Here is a 24,288-nt window from a genome sequence, read left to right as displayed (position 1 = left end):
AGACATTAGGGGGCCAAAGTGTAGAGAGGCTGCTAGGGTAACCTTAGAGTTGGCTCATGCGATGACACTTTCCCACTTACATAGTAGATTTCCTATGTCTTTTTGTCACCTTTGGGATTAGATGATACTTGTGTCTTGGTCACTTTGTGATAGATTGTTATCAAGATTTCGTTGACCTAGATGTTGGTTATGACTTGTGGATTGATATATGTATGGGACTTGAGATTATCTCCTCAACATACTGGGAGTCGGACATTTAGGTTCCATGAGGTCAGGTTGTAGTGTTTCTTATACCATTGAGATCTAATAGCTAGATGCTGATGCTGGGTGTGCTTGTGTAGTTGGTCATTTCTTTTTTATCTTGTATTCTGTTGGATGATTATATTTGAAAGTACTGTACTTGATTATCAAAGATCTTATGAGATGATGTATATTCTTTGAGCTTTTCATACCCTATGACTTGTACAATAGATGATTATGCATCCTAGTTATGCCAAGTGGCATCTTATGTAATTGCATATTATTTAAATAAATTTGCACTTGTGGTTTACCTATGATGTGGATTTGTTATGTATCATATTTAGTATGAATAAAACTTATTTATATGTGATTCAATGTCATGGGACCCTTAAGAGATGTAATATGTTTTGGATGGTTGTCTGTATGTGAGTTATTGCTTCTACTATATTATCTGTTGATGTTATTATCTTTCAAAAAAAATAAAAAATGTTTGACAAACTTAGTGAAACTTTAGGTTAATTTCTTTTGGGTTCCCTAGCGGGGCATTACATCAAGTCTTCAACATTGCACATCAATATGAAGTCTTCTTAAAATGACCATTTTAACTCAAATGCATATCATGCCATCTTGAATTATAACAAGATCTTTTCAAACACATGCAATCTTTATATTTGAATGAACACAACTACATATTTTATCAGATATATTCAGAAACAATCATGAATTAAATGTCACTATAATACCATGAATTCTAAACTAATGCTATTGTTATGATGAAATGAAGAAATTATAAAGAATTGCATATGCCCCAAATTGAGAATGCCAAATAATCATTACCCGTTGTGCAAAAGGAGATATGCAATTAGGAGCACCTTAACATCTTATGTTTGACATGTAAATAGCAATACATGTTAGAGGGGACAACAAGCTTCCCCTTTGGCATTGATGTCAAACCAAGATGAAAAATAAAACATGTATGAAACCAACTATAATATATGCCTGTACATATAGTGAGTTGTATAAGATTCATAACACCCTTATACCATTGTTTCATATATGTCATTGCAATCAATAAGTGAAACCAATATGATCTTCCATACACCTCAATATAATTGTTAAGAAGTAAAGTCCACACAAAAGGGGTGGGGGGATGGGGGGGAGGGGTGTCGGTGGGTGTGAATCAGTTATGAGAAAAATAATTGAATCCAAACTTATAAAATTGGTCACCAATAATTAGAACAATGATGCACACCAACAAGAAACCATAATTATTCTTTTGACTAGGGAGAAACCCTTGATCAGAGAGAAAACCTTAGTGGGAATGGTACCACAAGATAATGTACTAATATATAGGTTATTTGTGAAAGGATGTGACCTTGTTAGGAGTCAAATATAATTCATTTACTACAATAGTCCATGTTAAAGGATAGATCCATGTTAGAAGACGTTGAACCTTGTCTAGAAGATTCTAACCATGTTAAAGGTTGATAAGAACAAGTAGACCCACTTTTTAAATGCTCTAATAAAGGTAAAATAAGGATCCTTGAAGATAACATATCCAATAATCATGAACTCATTGATTTGCAACTTACTTGCCAAAATAGTTCTTTTCAAGTTCACTTAATCATTCAAACAACTTCTCTACTCTTCTTTGACAATTCAACATCAAGGCTCACATTATATGTATCTAGATATACCATACATCAAGCTCATACATTCCAAACAAGGACAATATCTTTCCTTTATACCCTTTACAAAAAATTTACCCCTCTTTTAGTATAACAAATAATTACTTAGGTTGGCCTAATAAAGCTTTCCCAATGTACAATTTAATTACATAGGGCCATGCTTAGGCATACATGCCTTTATTATCATCTATACAATCATTATATTAAGTTTTTCACACAATATGATAAGAATATACTATTTCTCAATGATAATTTACATGCTACAAAAATACAATCAATTGTCCGTGAAATGCATCGCATGTTACACACCAATGACCTTTTTAAAATAATCCAAATGACTCCAAATCCAAACATACACACATGAACAAGTCTTATACTATCTTCTATGCTCACCAATAGTAATTCCTACTAACCATTAAGATATAGCAACAACTCTACAATTAGCTCTATCATATTTTCTTGCACACTAGTCATTTACTAGTCTTCACAAAACAATCTGTAACTAATCCAAATCATCACATAAAGTACAATGAACATACACATGATTTCTACACAAATGTAAGCTCTCATGTCCAAATCTATCAACCATTGTTTGTGTTGAAATGATAAGTAGCCTGTGATGTACAAAATTTGAGTGTCAAGAACCAAAGAACTAATGTTAAAATCAATAACATAGCCCGCCATCAATATAACATTTCTGCAACTTTCCTAAGTGCCAAATATATCCTTAATTGTAATAAATATTCCATTCTATAGTGGTCAAATCAAAATACAAATACTTTGTGAAGACTAGTCAAAATAACTATCCTATTGTGATATGCAAGTACATGTAAATACCTTTCTATAATATGCAAGTTTTGTTATCAATCAACATCACTAGAATCAAAAGCATGTTAGAAATAGGAAAGCATGTTGGATATGAATTTGACCTTATCACCAATCATATGATGTGAGAATCCACTGTCAATTACCCATTTATTCTCTTTGAAAACTTAAGAAGCTAAAGCCTTTTCTTCAACATCATGACTAATATATCTAGAAGCTCCAAAATCTTTATAATAAGTCATTTTTCTTAATAGAAAAAAGAGAACTAATGGATTTGAAATCATTGCAATTAATACCTTTTGCCTTATCATCAATAGGCAATCTAGTAGACAAAGAATCTATAAAATTAGTAATCTTTGTTGTAATAGAGTCATCATGAGTTACCTCACTACTACTAGATCCATTATTTGAAGTTATAGACACTACTACATTTGACCTCCATTTGCAATGTCCATTTTTGTTGTCAAGCCATTTTGGCTTGTGAAATTCACTTTTTTTAATTATGTCCCAAAAAGGTCAAAATTTCATCACTTAAGTTTTTTGTCGAAATTTTGATGTTCCTTAAGTTTAGTGTCAAAATTCATTTTCTTTTAGGTGGATTGCATATGGGACAAAGGGATTGAGCTATGTGTGTTGCCAAACCACTAGTAAGTTCGTTATTTGCTGCTAATCACACCTAATCAAAATGTGTAAGTCCATTTTTGAAGGGAATGTGTGTTGGTAGTAACGGTAGAAAGTAAGTGAATGAAAAACTAGGGCTCATAGGGACACAATCGGGTCAAAGAGGAATCTTAGAAATCACCCAACCTTATTGATTCAAGCTTTGGTTAGGGTTTGAGGGTTTCAACAATGGACTCTAGAAAATCTATGGAAACCCTATCATTTTTGTCTGTGAACCCTTGTATATTGGCACTGAAGAAAAGATAATAAACTCTTTTGTACTTGGATCTTTATTTCACATGTATGTCATTTAATCTCTACCGCAAGTTTTTAAGAAAATAATTTTAGAACTATATTTATATATACTACAAAGAAAAGATAATAAACTCTTTTGTACTTGGATCTTTATTTCACATGTATGTCATTTAATCTCTACCACAAGTTTTTAAGAAAACAATTTTAGAACTATATTTATATATACTATAGACTGTGTAATTTTACCCATGAAGGGTTTTATGATTACTGAAAGGAAATATTTCTTGTTGTGAATCTAATATGTTCCAAGTGACAATTATGACTCAATACCTCCCTTGATATGAACTCTCTATTTATTCTTAGTCGTGGCGACTTGTCTTTATGTATTAAGGAACACAAAATGTTTCCATACTCTTTATACATTCTTTCAGACCCTAACAACTCTTTGAACCCTCTTGGGTACCAGTGTAGTCGGCATGGAGTTTGTTTAAGAACCTTAGAGATTTTTTTTATATTTTTGAAGAATGCTGACAAAAGCTATGGCTTGATCATGCAATGATGGGACCCCTATGAATAAACTCTCTTCCTATGGTTCTGTGAAGTGCTTTAGTAATTTCTATGAAGACATGAACTCTATAGATCAATGTTTACTATTTCCAGTTGCAATGTGGTTTTAATAGTATTTTCACTAGTGACTATAACATTTGAACACAAAATGATGATACCATCCATCATCGAAACATAAACCAATTTTTTTGTTAATGTTGTAGAAATAAACATCTTTGGGCATCTGTGTTTTATATATCAATTGTAGCAATGCTCTTTATACTTTTCTATTAGATCTGTTGCATATTTGACATACTTAACATTGTTTCTACATCATATCCTTCGTAGTTCATTGTTTATTTAATATTACTTTTTTAAAAAATTGCCATGAGAGTTGTGTGAATTTATCTATAGTTTATTTAATACAACTTACAATGATATACTTCTCCTTAAAAAACACATCTCTTTTGCACCTTTTTAAAATCCTCTTATAATTGTTCTAGCAAAATCTTCTATAGTTTTCTTCTATAAACATTGCCTTCCTTTGGATGGTCATTTATCATTATTTGAGTAGAATAGTGACAGGAAGAAGCGATCTTTCCATGACTATGCAACTTTCTTTTTAAAAAAAATTGATTGATTTGATTTTAATTTAGAACTTTTATTATGTCAGGAATCTCACTAATGTGTATGGAAATCTGAAATATGTAAAGACTCCCTACAGAATTAATTCGAATAATCTTATTTTATTTAATGTGTAGATTTTAAGTTTTTCTTTTAATGGACTATGGGAGCTAATTATGTTGTTTAACTATATTCATCCCTAGTTATCTTGTTTAGAGATGTGCATAATAAATTAATATATTATTGTTCCATTAAAGTAGTAGCAGCAATGTTTTCATATGATTCCTTCTTTTCTTTTCAGATTAATCAATTTACTCTCTTCTCATATGCTTCTAAAGTAGTAGCAATATTTAATGGTTATTCTCATATTTATAGATTCTAGTTACAAGTCCAGCGGTATCCTTTTTGCAGCCATATTAGAATCTTCTACAATTACTTTGTCTTCTCAGATTTATTCATGCCAAATCTACTATACACAAGATCTGATTTACATAAATCTGTTTGAGCATCCATAATCTGAAAAACTATCTAATTGCCATTATATTTTAGGTTTATAGTCCACGTTTGGTTATTACCTTTACATGCTCTTATGAAAAAGAAGTCATGTAAATTTCAATGACTATTACTATTATGAATCAATTTAGATAAATCCTTCAACTCCTATGGTTTCTTAGAGAATAAGTTCCTTACTAAGACAAGATTCTCTCCTTGTTAATAATCACATGTTTAAAACTGAATTTTGCATTGGAATAGGAAAATAAATTATAAAATAGAGTTATAAATTTAGTTTGATGGGATATTGTGTTGACAAATATTTCTTTGATTTTAAAATATTAAAGTCTGTATAGATTATATATTAAAAAATAAGATTGTTCACTAAGTATTGGAAAAATTTATTGTTTATGAATAATCTAAGATAAGTAATGAAATAGTTAATTGTTTATGATAAAATAGTTAAGTTGGATTTATTATTTAGAATTAAGATCAATTTTATTTCTTTCACAAATTTAAGAAAAAGAAAAGAAAAGATGAGAATTATTTTAATTTAATTTTAAATTATAAGTAAACTTAGTAGGCTAGAAAATATAGGATTTTGAAAGTATTGTCTTTTTATTTGAATCCCAAAATGAAAACCTTGTAGTTGATCTTGTATATCAATGACTATGTTATGGCTAAGAATCTAGTTTCCAATGTGGACAATAACATGACGTATTCTTGGGAGGGATGTGTTAAGATTAGTAATGTCATAGATTGGATCTATGGTATTACAAAAACGAAATATGTCATAGATTGGACCTATGATATCCTCGAGTTAAGCAAGCTCATTTTTATTATATTGTTATTTCATTGATTAGTTTCATTTACTATCGTGTGTGGGGTGTGCATTAGATTACTAAATGTTAGACTTATTAAATTAGAAACAAATATGAAATATATACTTTATTTATCTTCTTATGTATTATAGACAAATAGGCATTCAAGAGAGAACTTAGATAGGATGTCTATTTCATAGGATGATGTACATATAAGATCTTATGTCCACATATGCACCCTATCTTGCAAAATCTCTTATGAATTCCCTAATGCTCTCAAATACACTTTCTAACTCCTGCCTAACCCTTCTATGGCATTATGCAAAGTGTTTGTTTCTTGCATATGTTTGGTTAGAGGCTTGTTTATTTTTGTTGATCTTATATTGAAGTGGTTTTCTAGTCCAAATTTTATAATATAGAGGGTCTTGAGAAGACCTAACTATGATTATGTTGTCTATTATACTTATTATGAGAATATGTCCTTTTATAATCCTTACCTAAGAATTATATGAAATAATTTCATACTTAGAGAGTCAAACTATGAAGTCTCTGAGTGTGAACATAGGCAACACCATCAATGATGAGTCCCCAAGGCTTAGGTCCTATCCCTTAGTGTTTGTCTTAAGTTTTTCCACTTCTTAGTTAATGATTTGCATAGAAAAGATATTAAGGAAGTATTTATCTATGATCATGTATCAAATAGGTTGCACCTAGTTGGTTAGGATGGATGTACTTACAGGTAAGCATTGTGTGTACAAAAAATGTCACACTTCTATAAACCATTATTCTTGAGAATACCCATGAAGGAGTGCATCTCAAGAGGCGGTTTATAGCTCTCTATCTATGACGTGCAAAGGCCTTGAGATGGTGACTCTCAAATGAACCAAACTATGCAACCCTTGCAAGGTGCACCATAGAATGAGAGATTCAAATATGGGAGCAAGAAAGCTAGCATCCAAGAATCTATAATGAATGTAATGCAAATGAAAGCTAAATGAGAGAAAGTAGAATGCAAGGTAAACAAGAAAATAAGTATTGCAACCCCTATTTAAACTAGATTATTTAAGCTATAAGCATATAGAGAAAATAGAATGAATGAGAAGCATGAAGAATGAAAATTAGAAGATAGAAGAAAAGGAGCTCCACAAGTATGTGATCTTCAATCTTGCAACATAACATTAGTAAAAGAGTGGAGTTTTTTGAAGTGAGGAGAGAGCTCTCCCTTTTAAAGAGAAATGGACGATACAGATCACAAGGCAAGATGCATGTGATCAAGGGTGGAGTTTGAAAGTGGGAGTAATCCATGTGCACAAGCATTTCCACCAATCATGATGAAGAGTTGACTTTTGTCCCCCATGTTGGACAAAAATGTTTTTTCTTTTATTTTTAAATAAGGGAAATGCTTTTGTGTGTGCAACTTAGGATAAGAGATGAGTGGGGAATTTTATTTAATTAAAAGGGAGGTATGTTCTTTTAATTAAATATGAACTTAGGATAAAGTGGTCAAACTATAGGATAAAATCAAATAAATAGATTTTTGTAGATTTGATCAAGGATAAGCATTAGATAAATTATGGAAAAATGCTAGAAAGGGGGCTTATAGTCTAAATGACCATTTTGGGTGATTACATTTTCTCCTCTTTGACTAATGTGTGCTCGGTCTAGGAACACAGTATGTTCAAGAATATAGAAGTCAAGGTGATAGAGAGATCTGACTCTGAAGAACGAAGCACATAGAGATTGTAGATCTTGAATGGGTAGTCTATTTAGTAGTAATGCTGAACATTTGAAGAGGGAAGAGACAATATCAGTACTCGAGATGAGAACTGATATGTCAAGAAAAGAAAGTCGATAGATCAAGAGAAAATAGATAGTTGTAGCAAAAAGAAATTTGCAACAATGATAGAATATTCCTACCCCCTCGGGATTGAAATCAAAATGAGATAGAGGAGATGCAGAAATAGGCTAGATTTGATCAAATAAGAACAAAGAAAAGTTCATGATGATAGATAAGAGATTAAGACCCAATAATAACCACCAAGTAATGAAGATATGCCCCAATTTGACTAAGTTTGACCAAAAAAGATAAAGCATATGAATTAGCTCAAAGAAAGAAGAAAGATGAAATGAGATGAAAGTGAAGGGTGGAAGAGAGTAAAAATGATGAAGAAATGAAGATTTCCCCAACAAGATTCAAAGATTAAGCCTTAATAGGTTAGCCAACTACATAAAAGAAGGAAGAAATTTTGACTAGCAAGATGAACCCAAATTTGGATTTCGATCCCGAAAATGAATCTAAGATGTCGAGATTAGAAAAGATAGGTCAAAAACATAGGTGAGATGGTAAGATAGAAAAGAAACAAGAAATAAGAAAGAATAGATAAGATGAAATCGTGAAGAGGCAAGAGAAGGATGACCACAGTTAGCTGACACGTCCATGAAAGATAAAGAAGAGAGCTCTCTCAACATGCAAAATGCAAAGCTAAGCTAGAATGAACCCTACAATGAAAGATAGCATGAAAAGGTGTAATTACAAGGGTTACATAAGTAGGTCCTAGTTATTATCATCGAGACTTATTAGGGACATCAAAAGATCATACAATCATCACTAGCATAAACTATGAGGATATGAATATGATCTATATCGGATAAAAATGTGGGAATCCAACCTATGCATCAAAGACGTATAGGTCAATATGATTATGTAGTTAGATTCCCTAAGTTTAGTATAACAATATAACAAATGTATCAAGGAATAAGCACCAATATAACCCCTAAGTGCAGTCTTGTAAAAGCATACAAGGATGATATGTTGTAAGTCAAAGTGTCAAGTAGGACAAGCATGAATGCTCTAAAAAATTTAGAATAACAAAGTATACCCACAAGAAGAAAGTAAGAAAACATGTTGCATGCCCCTAGTCTTCTAGTCCATTATATCCTTGAAAGACTATTAGGAGGGAACACTTAGCAAAGAAATTTTCATAAACAACACACAACAAAGGTAAAGTTCATCATAGCTCAGTGAATTTTACTGTTTAAGTGTATGTGTGTAAGTCACATGGCTATTTCTTCAAGACTTGAATCTGATAGTGAGAAATATTATAGCATCTTAGACTATAGAAAAGATATTCAAAAAGTGTTGAGAAACACTTGATGTCAAGGGGTAGTGTTGAAACACTATTTTGCATGAGTTGCCAAAGAAACCCTAATGCACAAGGAGACCCTTATAAATAAGCAATCGTGCCCCTGAGACAAGGAAAAGAGACAATTTCAAGCTAGGAAATGTGTTGTGAAATGAATGAGACTAATAGACATAGGTATAAGGGTCTCAAGTAGTGCCAGTGTTCAGGTTTTCAACACTTGACAATTTTTTTCAAGATGTTTTCTATTTTTTAGGATTTTTTCAAGGTCAATAGATATATATAAATAATTGATCTATGAGCCTTTGGAATATAATTTCTTCAAATGTATAATATTGATAGGCTTAGCCATTTTTTCCTCTTCAGGAGTAGAAAGATGATAAGCACTAGATCCAAATTTTGTTGTTACCATGTAAAGTTCCAACTAGTTAGGCTCGAATTTCACTTTATGCTCTTTGTTCTGTTGATTTTTGGGGTTTTCTCTATGAAAAAGCTCACCCACCTAGAACTCATGGGGATGAACCTTCTTGTTGTAGGTAGTAGACATTCACTTTTGATAAGCCCTCATGTGGTCAAAAGCAGCCTTATGGTGCTCATCGAGGGTTTTTAGCTCTTGTATCCTCATAGCCCTATGATCTTCATCAGTTATCAACCCATGTAAGGAGACTCTTAGTGAGGGAATCTCAATTTATAAGGGAAAGAAAGCCTCAGAACCATCGACTAATGAAAAAGGTATAGCCCCTATAGGAGTATGAATAGTGGACATGTAAGCCCATCGTGTCAGATTGATTTGTAGATGCCAATCTTTTCCTAATTTATGAATCATTCTATTTAGGATTTTGATAAATTTTTTATTAGAGGCCTCAACTTGGGCATTCCCTTGGGGATAATAGATTGAGGACCAATATTGTTTGATCTTGAATTTCTTACATAGCTCTTTTAGGTCTTTATTTTTTAATTATCCATCATTATCAGTAATGATGGAGGATGGGATGGCATAGTGACAAATAACGTGGTTGAGTATAAATAAGGTAACATGTTTTCCCATAGTAGAAGATAAAGGTACAACTTCAACCCATTTTGTAAAGTATTCAGTCACTATGATAATAAACTTGTGACCATTGGACAAACTTGGATGAATTTTTCCTACAAAGTCAAAGGTCCATTGTTGAAATGACCAATATGTAACAAAAGGTATAAGCTCACATCCAGGAGCATGAATCAAGTTACCATGAAGTTGACATTTATTACAAGATTAATCATATTGAACAACATCAAATTGCATAGTTGGCCAATAATATTCCACCCTATACAGTTTTTGAGCAAGTCCAAGGCCATTAGAATGTGCACCACAAATGTTGTCATGGGATTTAGCTAATGCCATTTTGGACTATTCTAGTTCTAGAAACCTAAGTAGCATTCCATCTAGACCTTTCTTATACAAGTCACTAGAGACCAAGGTGTAGTGTGAGGCATTATGAAGGAGTTGGCATTTTTGGTTTCACGTGAGATTTTTAGGAATAATCTGATCAAGTAGATAGGAGAAAATGGTGGCATAGCAAGGTGAATCATGACCAACAATGGTGCAAGTTACATGGTTATCAGAGGAGTCATAGGTAGGATGGTATAATTATTCCACCAAAAAATCAAAACCTGATTCATGTTCTTGTAACTGGAGAATAGATGCTAGGGTGGTCATAGCATCTAAAACCTTGTTCTACTCTAGGAATTCACTAGAATTCCATGAATGTGAAATAGTTTGGTAGGTTCAATCAAATTCTTATAAGGTACCAACTTTTCATCTTTGGTTTGATACTCATTGTTGACTTGGTTTATGACAAGTTGGGAATCTCCATAGATATGCAACTTTGTGATTCTCCATTCTAAAGCCATTTTAATCCCATTTATTAAAGCCTCATACTCTACAATATTATTAGTGCAAGGAAACAAGAGTTAGTAAGACTTTGGGATTGTGTAACCATGAGGTGTGATAAATAGGATGCCTGCCCAAGTCCCATTTTGGGTGTGAGAACCATCAAAAAATAACTTCCAAGTTCTTTCAATGATATACATAATCAAAGCATCTGGAAATGCAATCTACATAGGCATTGTATCTTCTAATGGAAAATCAGCCTATTGGTCCGTTATGGATTTCCCCTTGATAGCTTTGTGTTCGACATTATCAATGTCAAATTTAGAGAGAATCATCATCCATTTAGCTAGGTGGTCAATAAGCATGACTTTACTCAATAAGTATTTTAGGGGATCAATTTTAGCAATGAGATGGACTGTGTGAACCAACATATAGTGTCTAAGCTTTTGGGAGGCAAATGCGACTACAAGGAAAGCCTTCTCAATGTTGTTTTAGTTCATCTCATAGGCCACCAAAGTGCAATTGATGTAGTATATAGCATGCTCTTTTCCAGTTTCATCACTTTGTGATAAGAGTACTCCTAGGGAAGAGTTTGTAGCTGAAATATATAGAATCAAAGGTTTTTCCTAGGATGGGTGGCATTAATAATGGAGGTTTAGCCAAATACCCTTTGATCTGATCTAAGCTTTGTTGACACTCTTCATTCTAGATATATGTGGGGCCTTTATGCAAGTTCTTATTAAAAGATTGAGCATTATCAACCAACTGAGATATAAACCTTTTGATTGATTACAGATGTCGCTAAAGACTTCTTAGTTGACTAATATTTCTAGGATGAGGCATTTCCATGATGGCTTGCATTTTTTTAGGATCAACTTCAATAATTTTTTTTGATATGATGTAGCCTAACAATTTTCTTGACATGACACCAAAGGTACACTTTTTGGGATTTAGCCTAAGCTGAAATTGTTCCATAAGCTCCAATATCAAACTAAGGTCATCAAGATATGTATCTTTGTTTATATTTGGCCATAGAGATCATGAACCAAGATGCATGTGATCAAGGGTAGAGCTTGAAAGTGGGAGTGATCCATGTGCACAAGCATTTTCACCAATCGTGATAAAGAGTTAAGTTTTGTCCCCCATGTTGGACAAAAATGTCTTTTCTTTTATTTTTAAATAAGTGAAATGCTTTTGTGTATGCAACTTAGGATAAGAGATGAGTGGGGAATTTTATTTAATTAAAAGGTGGACATGTTTTAAAGTTTCACACTCTAAACCCTTCTATTCAAGTGATCCCATGGATTGGAATTCTTGAATATCAGCTTAGAGCTCCCTATCCATGTAGTGCAAATGTATGCTTTGAGAAAATGTGGATAGCTCTCAACTAAGCCTTTGAGACACAACCCTTTCTAGTAAACCATGTAATGGGAGATTCTTAAGACAAGAGAAAGAATGCAAGTGTCCACAAGAACTCTCAAGCTATACAATGCAAATATGGACTAAACTAGCATGCAATGCACAATACCTATATTAATCAAATGAAATTATTACAAGATCCAAGCTAGTTAAACTATGTGAGCTGGATTATTGCAAAATAGAAGCTATACTATATTAATCTAAGCTAAAAATGCCATGGTATGAAAGAATTAGACAAGAGGATAGAAGTTCTCCACAAGATCTTAAGAAGATCAACCGATAAACCTGCAACATAACAATACTCAAGAGTGTGAATCTTTTGAGAAGGAGGGAGATCTTCCTTTTAAAGGTGTATGGATGATGGAGATCAAAATCAAGGGATGGATGATCAAGGGTGGAGTTTGAAAGTGGGAGTGATCCATTTGCACAAGCATTTCCACCAATCATGATGAAGAATAGACTTTTGTCCACCATGTTGGACAAAGATATCTTTTCTTTTATTTTTAATAAGGGAAATGATTTTGTGTGTGCAACTTAAGATAAGATATGAGTGGGGAATTTTATTTAATTAAAAGGGGGGCATTTTCTTTTAATTAAATATGAACTTAGGATAAAGTGGTCAAACTATAGGGTAAAATCAAATAAATGGATTTTTGTGGATTTGATCAAGGATAAGCATTAGATAAATTATGCAAAAATTCTAGAAAGGGGGCTCATAGTCTAGATGAGCATTTTTGGGTGATTACAAGTAGTATAATATCTTAATCTTATCAAGTTCTATGATAAAATTTAAATATTAGAACATCATTTATTTTGGGACTTTGTAATGAATGCAATCCAACCTAGTAGTGTACTTAGTGCATTTTAAAGTAATTTCATGTCTTGGGAACCTTTGAGAAAGATAGAGGGATTATAATATTATTATTTAAATATTTGTGTTGTATAAAGTATATATAATGTTTTAAATATAAAAGTAGTGTATCAACTTTATGACTAGATAGTTTACTTTCTCATGGATTCCTCGGTTGGGTATTACATTTTGTTCCAATTTATGAAGTGGTTTCTTTCTTTGTAAACAGTCTTCCTCTCTCACTTGCACTTGAACTTGACCTAATACTTCTTGAAATAGGCTTTGGTCTTCTATGTCCTAACATATGAACCGTAAACTATGACCACCTAAAAATTTGTCAATACTAATGAACAAATGTCCAAGTTATAGTCCTTAAATAATTGAAAATGTTTATGCAAAGATCTTCTACTAAAAATTCTAAGAGGATGGCTATTAGTACATGATATATTCATTAATGAAATTTTAATTATTATTAACATTTTTTTTCTTTACTCTTAGTAATTGGGTATTTGGGTGAGAAAATAGTGAATTGTAGTTGGAATATGGGCAGTATTTGGTGTTCTTCCCATATCCTTATGGTACAAAAAGAATTCCAATCAATGATCACAGTAGATGGGAGACTATATTACTACCCATAATCATTGAAAAATCTCCTAGAATAAAATTATTTCTTTATTGAAGGTTGTCAAATAAATTCTCATGTGATATCTATAGGCGCACTCCATAACTCGAATAAATGAAGAAGAGTCTTGATTAGGATTGCCACAATAAATGATGTCCTTTCTGTGTGCTAAAATGTTGTCACACTTCTATGAATCATTACATGTAAGAAAACTCAAGAATGAGCCCTCACAAATCGATCCATAGCTCTCTACTCATAGAGTGCAAGGGTTTGCAATGAAGGCCCTCAGTTTGACCTATTTTTGTGCCCATGCAAGTACACCATGAGATGAGAGATTCAAAGAGGAAAAGAAAGAATGCTAGTCTCCATGATCTTCAAATATGCATGAAAATAAGATCTAATCTATGAAAGAAAAATCTAATCTATAAATGCAAGATCTAAGCTAAAAGCCCATGATGGGTGCAAGAGAGAAAAAGACAAGAAAATAGAAGTTCTCCACAAAAAGCTTTTGTATTCAAACTCCTTCAAAAATTGCTCTTCAAACCTGCAGCATAACGATAGCATAATCATGGGTGTCTAACATGAGGAGAGGGCTCGCCCTTATAAAGGAAATTATGGAGGTGAGAGGCTTCTCACAACCAATATGGGATAATAGAGCTTGATCCATGTGAGACAAAATTCCACCAATGAGAAAAGAGGAGTGGTTGAGAAGAAAGTGGTGATCCATGTGAGACAAGATTCCACCAATTAGAAAAGAGGAGTGGTTGAGGAGAAAGTGGAAAGATAAATCCCACTTAGATCACATTTTTAAGTGTAGAGAAATTAAATAAAAAGAATTTATTTTATTTCCTTTTTTCATCAAAAGAGATATTTAAGTGGGATTTTTATTTAATTAAAAGGGAGCAAGTTTTTTTTAATTAAATAGAAGATATTTAATTAAATTAAAAGAGAGGTTTTTCTCTTAATTAATTAAATGTGGATGAACTGTTTAATTAAAAGAGAGGTTTTCTTTTAATTAAATGGGGATTTTATTTTATTTAATTAAAAGAGAAGATTTTCTTTGAATTAAATAAGAATTGGAATAAAATGATCAATCTTAGAAATGAAATAAATTGAATTTGATCAAGGAAATTGATTTGAATTGATTTAATAAAATATTACAAACCATTGATTCAAAAGAATTGATAAATTGATAAATTGAATAATGGGGGCCCATAGTCTAGGCGACCATTTTTGGGTGCATACACTTTCTAGTAGGAACACATATACCTTTTCCAAATTACAAATGAAATGAATAACCAGTAGCTAAGATAAATTAAGGATTATTTGGATTGCCTATTGCATACCCTTCTTCTTCCTTTTCATTTTCTTCCATCTCCACTGAAAAAGATCATTGCAAAGACATAGATGACAATGACACACCAAGAGACAAAACATATATATTCACTCCTGAATCCTAAATGAATGAATGGGAAAACTAGCTAGGGCATTTCTTTAAAAAATCCTAGCTATTTCTCATCAAATCCCTTTGCCTTTATAAATTAAAACCCCACAACTCAAGGTCAATGAATATACTAAATGAATATCCATGTAATATAGGAGGTTTTTTAATGATGCACCTATCCAAATTATCTTAGAAACTCTAACACTGTGTATTCTAAGTTCAAAATTTATATCTCTATTGATGCCATATAATGTTTGTTTTATAAGATAACTACTGATCTTCTTTTCCATGTTGATTTGTGCACCACTCCCATTCATATCTAGAGGAACTTGTGTTCACATTTAGGATAGGATATGTTGAAGGTGTTTTAGTTGAAGAATGACCTTAGTAGCTTGAATAATAAATATTTTGATAGCATCAAAGATTACTTATCAAATTCAAGTCTCTTATATTGTAGTTGCAATAGTGTGACATTTTGAAAGAGGGATCTTAACAAATTATCTCCATCCTTTCCAAACTTGGTGTTAATTATTCAATTTTTGTTTCTACTTATTGTGTTACCTAATATGGACTTGATACCAGACTCACCATGTACACACCTAATATTTTTTCTTCATCTCTCACTCAAGAGAAAACAAGGTTGGTTTAGCTGGATATTTTGTATTCTAAAAAATCACAGCATCTTCTTGGATTATAGGGCACTAATGATGAGAAGTTTTTAGATAAAGAGGAAACTAATAAAAGATGACTTCAATTCATATGATCTACCCGAGGACTGACAACCGCATGTGTTCATTTGGTTTGAAAGATATTCTTACAAGCATTTATAGTTAAAACCATGCATGAGATTGAAAGTGACATATGTCACACTTGTGAATATAGGGAACCAAAATGTTGCACTTGTTATAGAATTGAATGCATCAGCCAACCATGAAATTATTCACAGCTCTCAAGAATGAGGTTCCTTGAACTTATGCTTTGCATATCATTTGGGTTTTCATTAATTGTTATGATAGCAATGCTAGCTATATTAATATACACACATCTTAATTTTTTGATCGATTGAAGTTAAAATAGGTCTAATAGGGTTGTAGATCTTTCCATGTTATCTATCACAAGAAACATATTATCTTAATGTCATGATAAAATCATATTTGTTTGTGGAATCATATCTATTTCTTATTCATCTCTAAATGAGAAAAACCATACTTGTTTGTGGAATGAGTGCCATCATACTATACTTTATCTTCCTAATGCATCTCTTGGTATGACACTAGAAAACTTGACAAGGGACCATATTGTTGAGTTCAAGAACACTTTTTGTATCTTGGATAGAGATGGAAATGGTAAATATCAAATTTGATGTTATTAAACTTTCATAATTCATGAGATTAATGTTTGATGAAAGGAGATTTCTATCATGAAATGTGTAGTTCAATTTATGGGATGAGATTGTGCATAATTTTTTAGCATCAATATTTTGGATCATATTCTATGACCCATCATAATAATGAGAGTGAAAGAATGCAAACTACTATACTTTTTTTATGATTTTCTTTCTACATGTTGTTTGGGTATCAAGGTTACACAATTGATTATTTCATTTATTCTAATTTTGTAACATTCCTATGATGAATTATAGAATGTGATCTGAAATTTTATGTTCAAAATACTTACACAATCAAATTTTAAACCAACAATAGTAATAATATATTTCATGCATAATATATTCAAAACATTTTTTGTTTTAGGAGTTTTTTTTAATTGTTGTATGTCATTGGGTTTATTGGGTATTGATTTTTTTTTGTAGGTTGTATTACCACAAAGGAGCTTGTAATAGTTATAAGGTCTTTCGGGCAGAATCCCACTGAAGTAGAATTGAGAGACATGATTAGTGAAGTTGATGTTGATGACAATGGAACCATATATTTTAGTGGTTTTTTGAATCTCATGGCAAGGAAAATGAAGGTATGTTAGTGAGAAAATGTGATTTTATGATTATGGTATTCTACGCTAGATAAATGAAATGATATTTTAGTGTTGGTTAAAGTTTATTTGATATGGGATTTTCATGAGACTGATATATATGAGGAATTGAGAGAAGAATTCAAAGTGTTTGACAAGGACCAAAATGGCATCATTTCAGTTTTTGAGGTTAGACTCATTACTTCTTATTTGGCCCCTTTGTCAATGTCTCTTTATGAGTACCATGATGTAGGTTTAATTAGTATTTATTTATTTATGTTTAATGACATGTTTCAATTTATGTTTATGTACCATAATGTAGGTCTTATTAGTATTTATTTATGTTCAAGTTCCACTATAATGTCCCTTGTCAGATTCCTTAATAATAATGGGACAATTTTCTCATGACTTCAATGTATAAATGTATTTTTCTTATAAATAACTTTCCTCTCAATAAGTATCTTGATACTCTATACAATTGATTAACCCTTCATTAAACAACTTTGGTGTACACATCTTATATGTATTGGATTGGATCATAGTGCATTATATGATAGATCCACATTGTATCTAATACTTGTTGTGGATACTATGCCTGTAGATCTTTGATTTATCCAATGGTCTATTTTATATCCTTATCACCTTAGTTACAAGAGAATCTTTTACTCCAAATCAATTTAAGTGTTACAAATGCATTTTTTGTCTTTGCATTGATGGTTAATATATATTCCTACAACATCTTTTTCCTACAACCTCATCTAAAATTGTTGAGATATTATAGGTGTTGTGCTTTGGAATTCAAATTCATGAATCAACCATATACTATCCATCCCAAAAAACACTCATGAGTGAATTATAAATATCCAAACAATAATTTATGATCTAAACACTTCCTTCATGCCTTAACAAAGACTAATAATTAATTGATGTTATTGGTTCTTAGTAACATTAAATCTACTATCCAGGTGGGAGACCTTTAGGGAGGTCCCTTCATCTGGTCAAATAGAAGAGTGGGTGTAGAGAATGTATTCAAGTTCATTTGGACAAGGCTCTCATCTCTTAGGATTGGATGTCTTCATACAATTGCGATCTTTCTTTAATGGATAGGACTAGATCAGATCACTCACCCATCTCTCTCACTTTAGACCCCATTGATATCAAGTGCAATTTCCCCTTCATATTTGAAAAAATGTGGAACTCCCACCTAGATATTTCTCTCTGTATCTTGGATTGGTGGAGTATCCACATAGAGGGTTATACTATGTTTAATGTGGCTAAGAAACTAAGAAATGTTGAGTTGAACAAGTTTGATTTTAGTAATATCTTCCACTCCAAAGCTTAGATCTTAGAGGACCTTGGCATCATTCAGGATGTTATTTAGAAGGAGGGGTATAATGAAGAGAGGCTGGAGGTGGAAAAATCTATCCATTCTGATCTTCACAATGTAATTAGTTAGGAGGGGGCCTATTGGAAATAGAGATCGAGGGTTGTCTGGTTAAAAGAGGGGGACCAAAATACAAGGTTCTTCCACACCTCTACTTTGAAACATAGAGTTCATAACATAATTAGCAACATCAAGAAGGGGTAAGTTGTTCTAGAAGAATATAATGAAATAGTTGTTAAGGCTATTTCCTTTACTAATCTACTTTCGAAAGATCCAAATCTAGTGGATCAAGATCAGTTGGAAATCTTATTGAATATTTTGGCTCTGATCCAACCTTAGGATAATGTGATGATTGGGGCTATTCCCTCCCCTCTAGAAGTTGAGAAGGTTTTCTTTTCTCTTGTAACTAACAAGTCCCCAGACCTAGATGGTTTTCCATCTTTTTTCTTTCAAATGTTTTGGAATGTAGTTCAACAGGATGTCACTAAAGTGGTGCAAGAATTCTTTGGTGCTAGAAGTCTTCTCAAGGAGGTTAATGCCACTCTCCTAATACTTATCTCAAAGGTGGTTGGGGTAGATTCTATGGACCAATTCAGACCTATAGGCCTATGTACCTCTTTTTATAAGATTATCTCTAAAGTGTTGGCATAAAGGATCATCAAGATTTTCCCTTCCATTATAGCACCTCAACAATCTAGATTTGTTTAGTGGCAAAAAATCCTGGATTTTGTTATGACTGTCAATGAAGTTATCCACTCTTTGGAAGAAGGAAAGAGAGAAGGTTTCCTTCTCAAGCTTGAAATGTTAAAGGCTTATGATCAAGTGGACTGGGCCTTTCTCTGTAAAGTTCTTAGAGCCTTTGGGTTTAATTCTAGGGTCATCAAACTTTTTGGCCAATTGGTGACAACTACCTCCTTGGTTGTGCTAGTCAATGGATCCCCCTCAACTTTTTTCAAACCTTCTAGAGGTCTTAGGCAAAGTGATCTGATCTTTCCCATTCTTTTCATTATTTTGGCTAACTATCTTGGAAGGATGGTTTCTACCAATAGAATTTTAGGTACTCTGTTTGGAATCAAACCTTCTTCTAGTCCCGTAGTTTTCTCCCACCAATAATTTTCTAATGATACTATTATGGGGTGAGGGGCGGGGAACTCATCACTGGTGAGGCTAGGGTGGTGAAAAAGATATTGAACTCTTACTCTAGGGGTTTGAGGTAGCTTATCAATTGGAACAAGAACTCTATTTTCTTCATGAATACTCTAATCAAGCGTTAGAGGAAGGTTGCTACTATTCTGGACTGTGAAATGGGAATCCTTTCTTTTAAATATTGGGGTCCCCCCATGGGTTTGAGACCCCTTGACTCTTTCTGGAATAACCTTATAGATAGGTTTAATAAAATACTAGGCTAGTTCAAAAGGAGTCACTCTTAGCCAAGCTGGCCAGATTCAGTTGGTCAAATCTACCCTTCAAAATATTACAACCTATGCACTGAGTCTCTTTGGGATTCCAAGAAAGTATGTGGATCTCATGGAGAAGATCTAGTAGAACTTTTTTTGGTAGGGATCCAAAGATAATGTGCACTTTCCCTTAGTGACATGGGATAATGTGTGCCTCCCAAAATAGAATGGTGGATTAGGGATAAGGAAACTATGACCTTTCAAAAACATTCTCCAAGATAAACATGTATGGAGGATCTTTTCTAGCAAGGGGGATTGGAGGGACATCTTCGAAGACAAATACCTTCGAAGACCTTCAATTATAAACTTGCTCTTTGGTGAGACAATTCCCAAAATATCTAATATTTGGAACAATTTTCTTAGTGCTAGAGAAGTTACTAACAATAGGGTGAAATGGAGTGTTGGGAATGGAGAGGATATCCTTTTCTGGTAGGACAATTGGCTGATTTAGGGGCCTCTTATCTTCATTCTTGATTTTGAAAGATGGACCTGCATTTGCATCCAGAGGTTTGGAAGATTTTTTACTGATTATAAACAAGGCTAGGGTTGGATCTTGCTTCCATATCAGAGGACCTGAAACCTCTAATGACTATTCTTCACTTAGTGGTTGTGAATGAGGATCATAACTAGCTTGTTTGGGAGAGCACTTTGAATGGTACCTATTTAGTGGCTTCGAGATACCAAGCTATTATGAGGCAGGATTTGACACTGGACTGGGCTAAGGCTTGGTTCCCTAGTCTTATCCCTAAAATCAATATGTTCTTTTAGCTTTTACTCCAGAATAGGATATTGACTATAGACAACTTGAGTAAAAGGGGTCTTCCTATTCCTAATAGATGTTTGCTTTGCAAAAACTAGGCTGAGACCATGGATCACCTGTTTATACATTGCTCTTTCACTAGAGAGGTTTTGTCTTTTTTCAGTCAAGCTTTTGGGTTGAGCTAGTGTGCTCCTAACTTGATTATTAAATTCTTTAGGCAATGAAATAATTCTTGGTAGGGATCTAGGCTACAAACTATAAGTAAATGGGCCTTGAATCATTTTGGATGGGTTATTTGGAAGGAGCACAATAACTATATCTTTAGGGATGTTAGCCTTCTTGTTAGAATTGTGTCTAGTAAAATTCATAATGCCCTCATGGAAAACTATTTGTTTATTAAAGGATCTAACCCTTTTGCAAGTGAAACTGGTAGCAGTATTGAGACTCAGACAAGAAGAAAGGAAAGGAACTAGTCTTTACCCCTAGAAGGTTAGCACAAAACCAACTTTGATGGTGCAACCAAAGGCAACCCGAGAGTAGTGGGATGCGGAGGGGTGATAAAAAATAGTCATGGGTTTGGTATTGTGGTAGCTACTTTCCCCCTAGGACACTAAACAAATCATTATGCGGAAGCTTGTGCACCCCTATAAAGAACTAAATTGGCTAAAGAGGTAGTGGTCAAATGCTTATGGTTGGAGGTGGATTCAAATAATATTATTAAATGGCTAAGGGGAGGAAAACCTCCATCATGGAGTATTAAGAATATGATTGAGGAAATGAAAAATATATTTTCTTTCCTTCAAAAGGGTCTTTATGTCACATGTTTATTGTGAGGGAAATGTAGTTTCTGATTGGATGGGTAATGAGGTAATAAGGAGGGACATGTCACACATATGGCCTAGTGGAGAGGGATTTTTGGTGGTTGCTAAAAGTATAATTGAGCTGGAGAGAATCTTGGGGAGGATGGACAACATAAAGTATAATTATGGTAGTTAATGTTATCAATCAAACTTGTAAAGTAATGAGAGCTTGGCACAAGCCGATTCAGAGGCATCATAATTGTGGGGGTTTTGGCACATTTTATGGGAAATTTTATGGGCAATTAGCAATTACTATTTCTATTGCTTTACTAAGGTTGGAGGAAAGTACAGGTTTTGTGAGATAAATTAGGTTTTAGCTTATGATGCCTAGAGAACATAGTGTTTTTGTTTTTCTTTCTGCAACATAATAGTTGGGGAGAGGCATTATAGAGAGCTAGAGGGAGAATTTGAGAAGTGGGAGAGGTGTTTGAAGGTGTGGGAGAAGCTGATGGAAGGCGGCATCTCATCCTTCATTAAAAAAAATTATGACTGGGATCCGAAGATAACTAACATTATGGTGAAGTCATGGAGAGATGGGAAGGTGAAGATTGATTGGATCAACTTCTAGGTCAATGAAGGGGTTATTGCCGAGGTCATTGACTTCCCCAATCAAGGCATAAAATTATATAGGGATAAGAAAATATCCATGAATATGGTAAAAGAATTTGCAAAGGATGCGAAGGATCTAGTGAAGACTAGTGCCTACTATGAGCCCACATCTATTATGAAACTATGGGGGTTTGTCCTAAGGGAAATTATATCCTACATTACACTTGACACAAGGTTTGATAGGATTCAAACCCATGATTTTGTTATCCTAAACCATTTCAGGTATGGAACAAAAATTTCCATCCCCTTCTACCTATTTTTCTCTACAAATAAGAGTATTATGGATTATAGGAAGAACATGTATGCTAATCTAGCCTTCCATGAGGATTTGTTATTACTCATATATGAGCATTTTAAAGCTCAAACTCACAGAAGGGCTATAGCTCGAAAGGTAGATTCTTTGAGGAGACAAAGAGCTCCTACCTCCCATCAGATAAAGAGGTTAGTGTTGGTCTACATTTGGAAGACAAAGAGGAGGTGGCTAAAATCATGAAGGATATGGGTAGGAAGAAGAAAAAGAAGCCAAGGAAAGGTAGGAGAGAAGGATAAAGTAGGAAGGAAATTTAGAGGGGGATTATAATGATGAGGAAGAGGGGATGGACTTAGATAAGGAGGGCAATGTGAGAGAGGAGGAAACCAGTAAGGCTCAAGTAAGCAGGAAGGAGGACAACTTGGTCAAAAGGAAAAGAGGAGGTTAGAAGGATGCTAAGAAGGCTCTTAGAAAGGGTAAGGAGAGCATTATTGAAGCTTGAGAAGAGAGAAAAGAGGAAGAGGGTTTGGCTAATACTACTATTACTCTTAATGCAAAGGGAAGGAAAACTGCATGAAGGAACTTCCATGAAAGCACTATGAAAATGGGTCTACTTAGAGAACATGTATCCACCCAGAGGTTCTGGAGGGAAGGGATGGAAAAATATAGTTGAAAGACCTCATTGACCCAGCTTTGGTGATTCTTAGTGACAACATAGAAAATGAGGATGAACCTCCTTAACAATGCCCATAATAGTTTGGTGGACAATTTCTGGTCCATTAAATGGATCTTCCATGAAATTGAAGAGATCAAGTTTAGGATGTAGTGGCAAGAAAGTTTAGAAGGGGGGGATGGGAGTGTCAAAATTAGCAAGCTGGATGCAAGGGTTTTTAGATTGAAATAAGAGTGGAAAGGATGCAGAGCTCTCTCCATAGCTCAGTTAGCCAAAGCCTTAACATAATAAAAGGTCTTAATGATAACATCATTCAGCTACATGCAATGATGTAGGAAAGCAAAAATGGGAAGGAGGAAAAGGACAAAGAGGAAACCAGGGTGGCCGATGAGGATGTTTCTTTGCAGAGAGAGAGCCCAAGCAAAAGGAGAGTATAAAAGGGGAAGAGGGAAGATGAGGTCTCCCTAGATGATAGTCGTTCAAAGACCGATGAGGTTGAGGCCATGGAAGAGATGGAGCTCAAGAAAATAGAGCTAGCTAAAGAATTAGTGCCCTAATTGTTACTCCTAGTTTTTTGTTTGTTCCCTGACTTTTGGCCTTGTGTTTTTTTGTTTATGTCTATTGGTTGGGTTTGGCCTTTTCTTTTTCTTTTTCTACTGCTTGGTTGCTAGACCTAAAAATTTAATAGTATTTTATTGTTAACTAGTGGGTTTCAGAAACCCTTGTAAAAAACCTATTTTATTTAATCAAAAACATTAAATCTACTATTGATGTGATGTTATGTATCTTTAGCTATATTGATATTATTGTTTATGTTGATAAGAACATTCT

General features: G+C 33.5%; 1 protein-coding gene across 1 annotated transcript; it reads left to right on the top strand.

The window, feature by feature from the left end:
- Window positions 1-16,766: 16,766 nt before the first annotated feature.
- Window positions 16,767-23,894, top strand: LOC149567412 (calmodulin-like). The gene is made up of 4 exons (XM_089816636.1): window positions 16,767-16,845; window positions 17,310-17,467; window positions 17,576-17,653; window positions 23,793-23,894. Exons 1-4 carry the CDS (start codon window positions 16,767-16,769, stop codon window positions 23,892-23,894), a joined length of 417 nt encoding a protein of 138 aa, XP_089672762.1.
- Window positions 23,895-24,288: the final 394 nt, after the last annotated feature.

The sequence above is a fragment of the Cupressus sempervirens genome, chromosome 3 (assembly GCF_028749045.1).
Source record: "Cupressus sempervirens isolate cs-2001-9-10 chromosome 3, ASM2874904v1, whole genome shotgun sequence".
Classification (NCBI taxonomy): Eukaryota; Viridiplantae; Streptophyta; class Pinopsida; order Cupressales; family Cupressaceae; genus Cupressus; species Cupressus sempervirens.
Note: the sequence above shows the minus strand (reverse complement) of the source record. Positions and strands in the feature narration are given on the sequence as shown.

What these genes read in the sequence shown, in the direction of transcription:
- LOC149567412 (XM_089816636.1), top strand. Translation starts at nt 16,767, where the DNA reads ATGACACTAGAAAACTTGACAAGGGACCATATTGTTGAGTTCAAGAAC. An exon ending in CTTGGATAGAGATGGAAATG is followed by an intron (nt 16,846 to 17,309) that starts GTAAATATCAAA and finishes TTTTTTTTGTAG; the next exon opens with GTTGTATTACCACAAAGGAG. An exon ending in TCATGGCAAGGAAAATGAAG is followed by an intron (nt 17,468 to 17,575) that starts GTATGTTAGTGA and finishes GATTTTCATGAG; the next exon opens with ACTGATATATATGAGGAATT.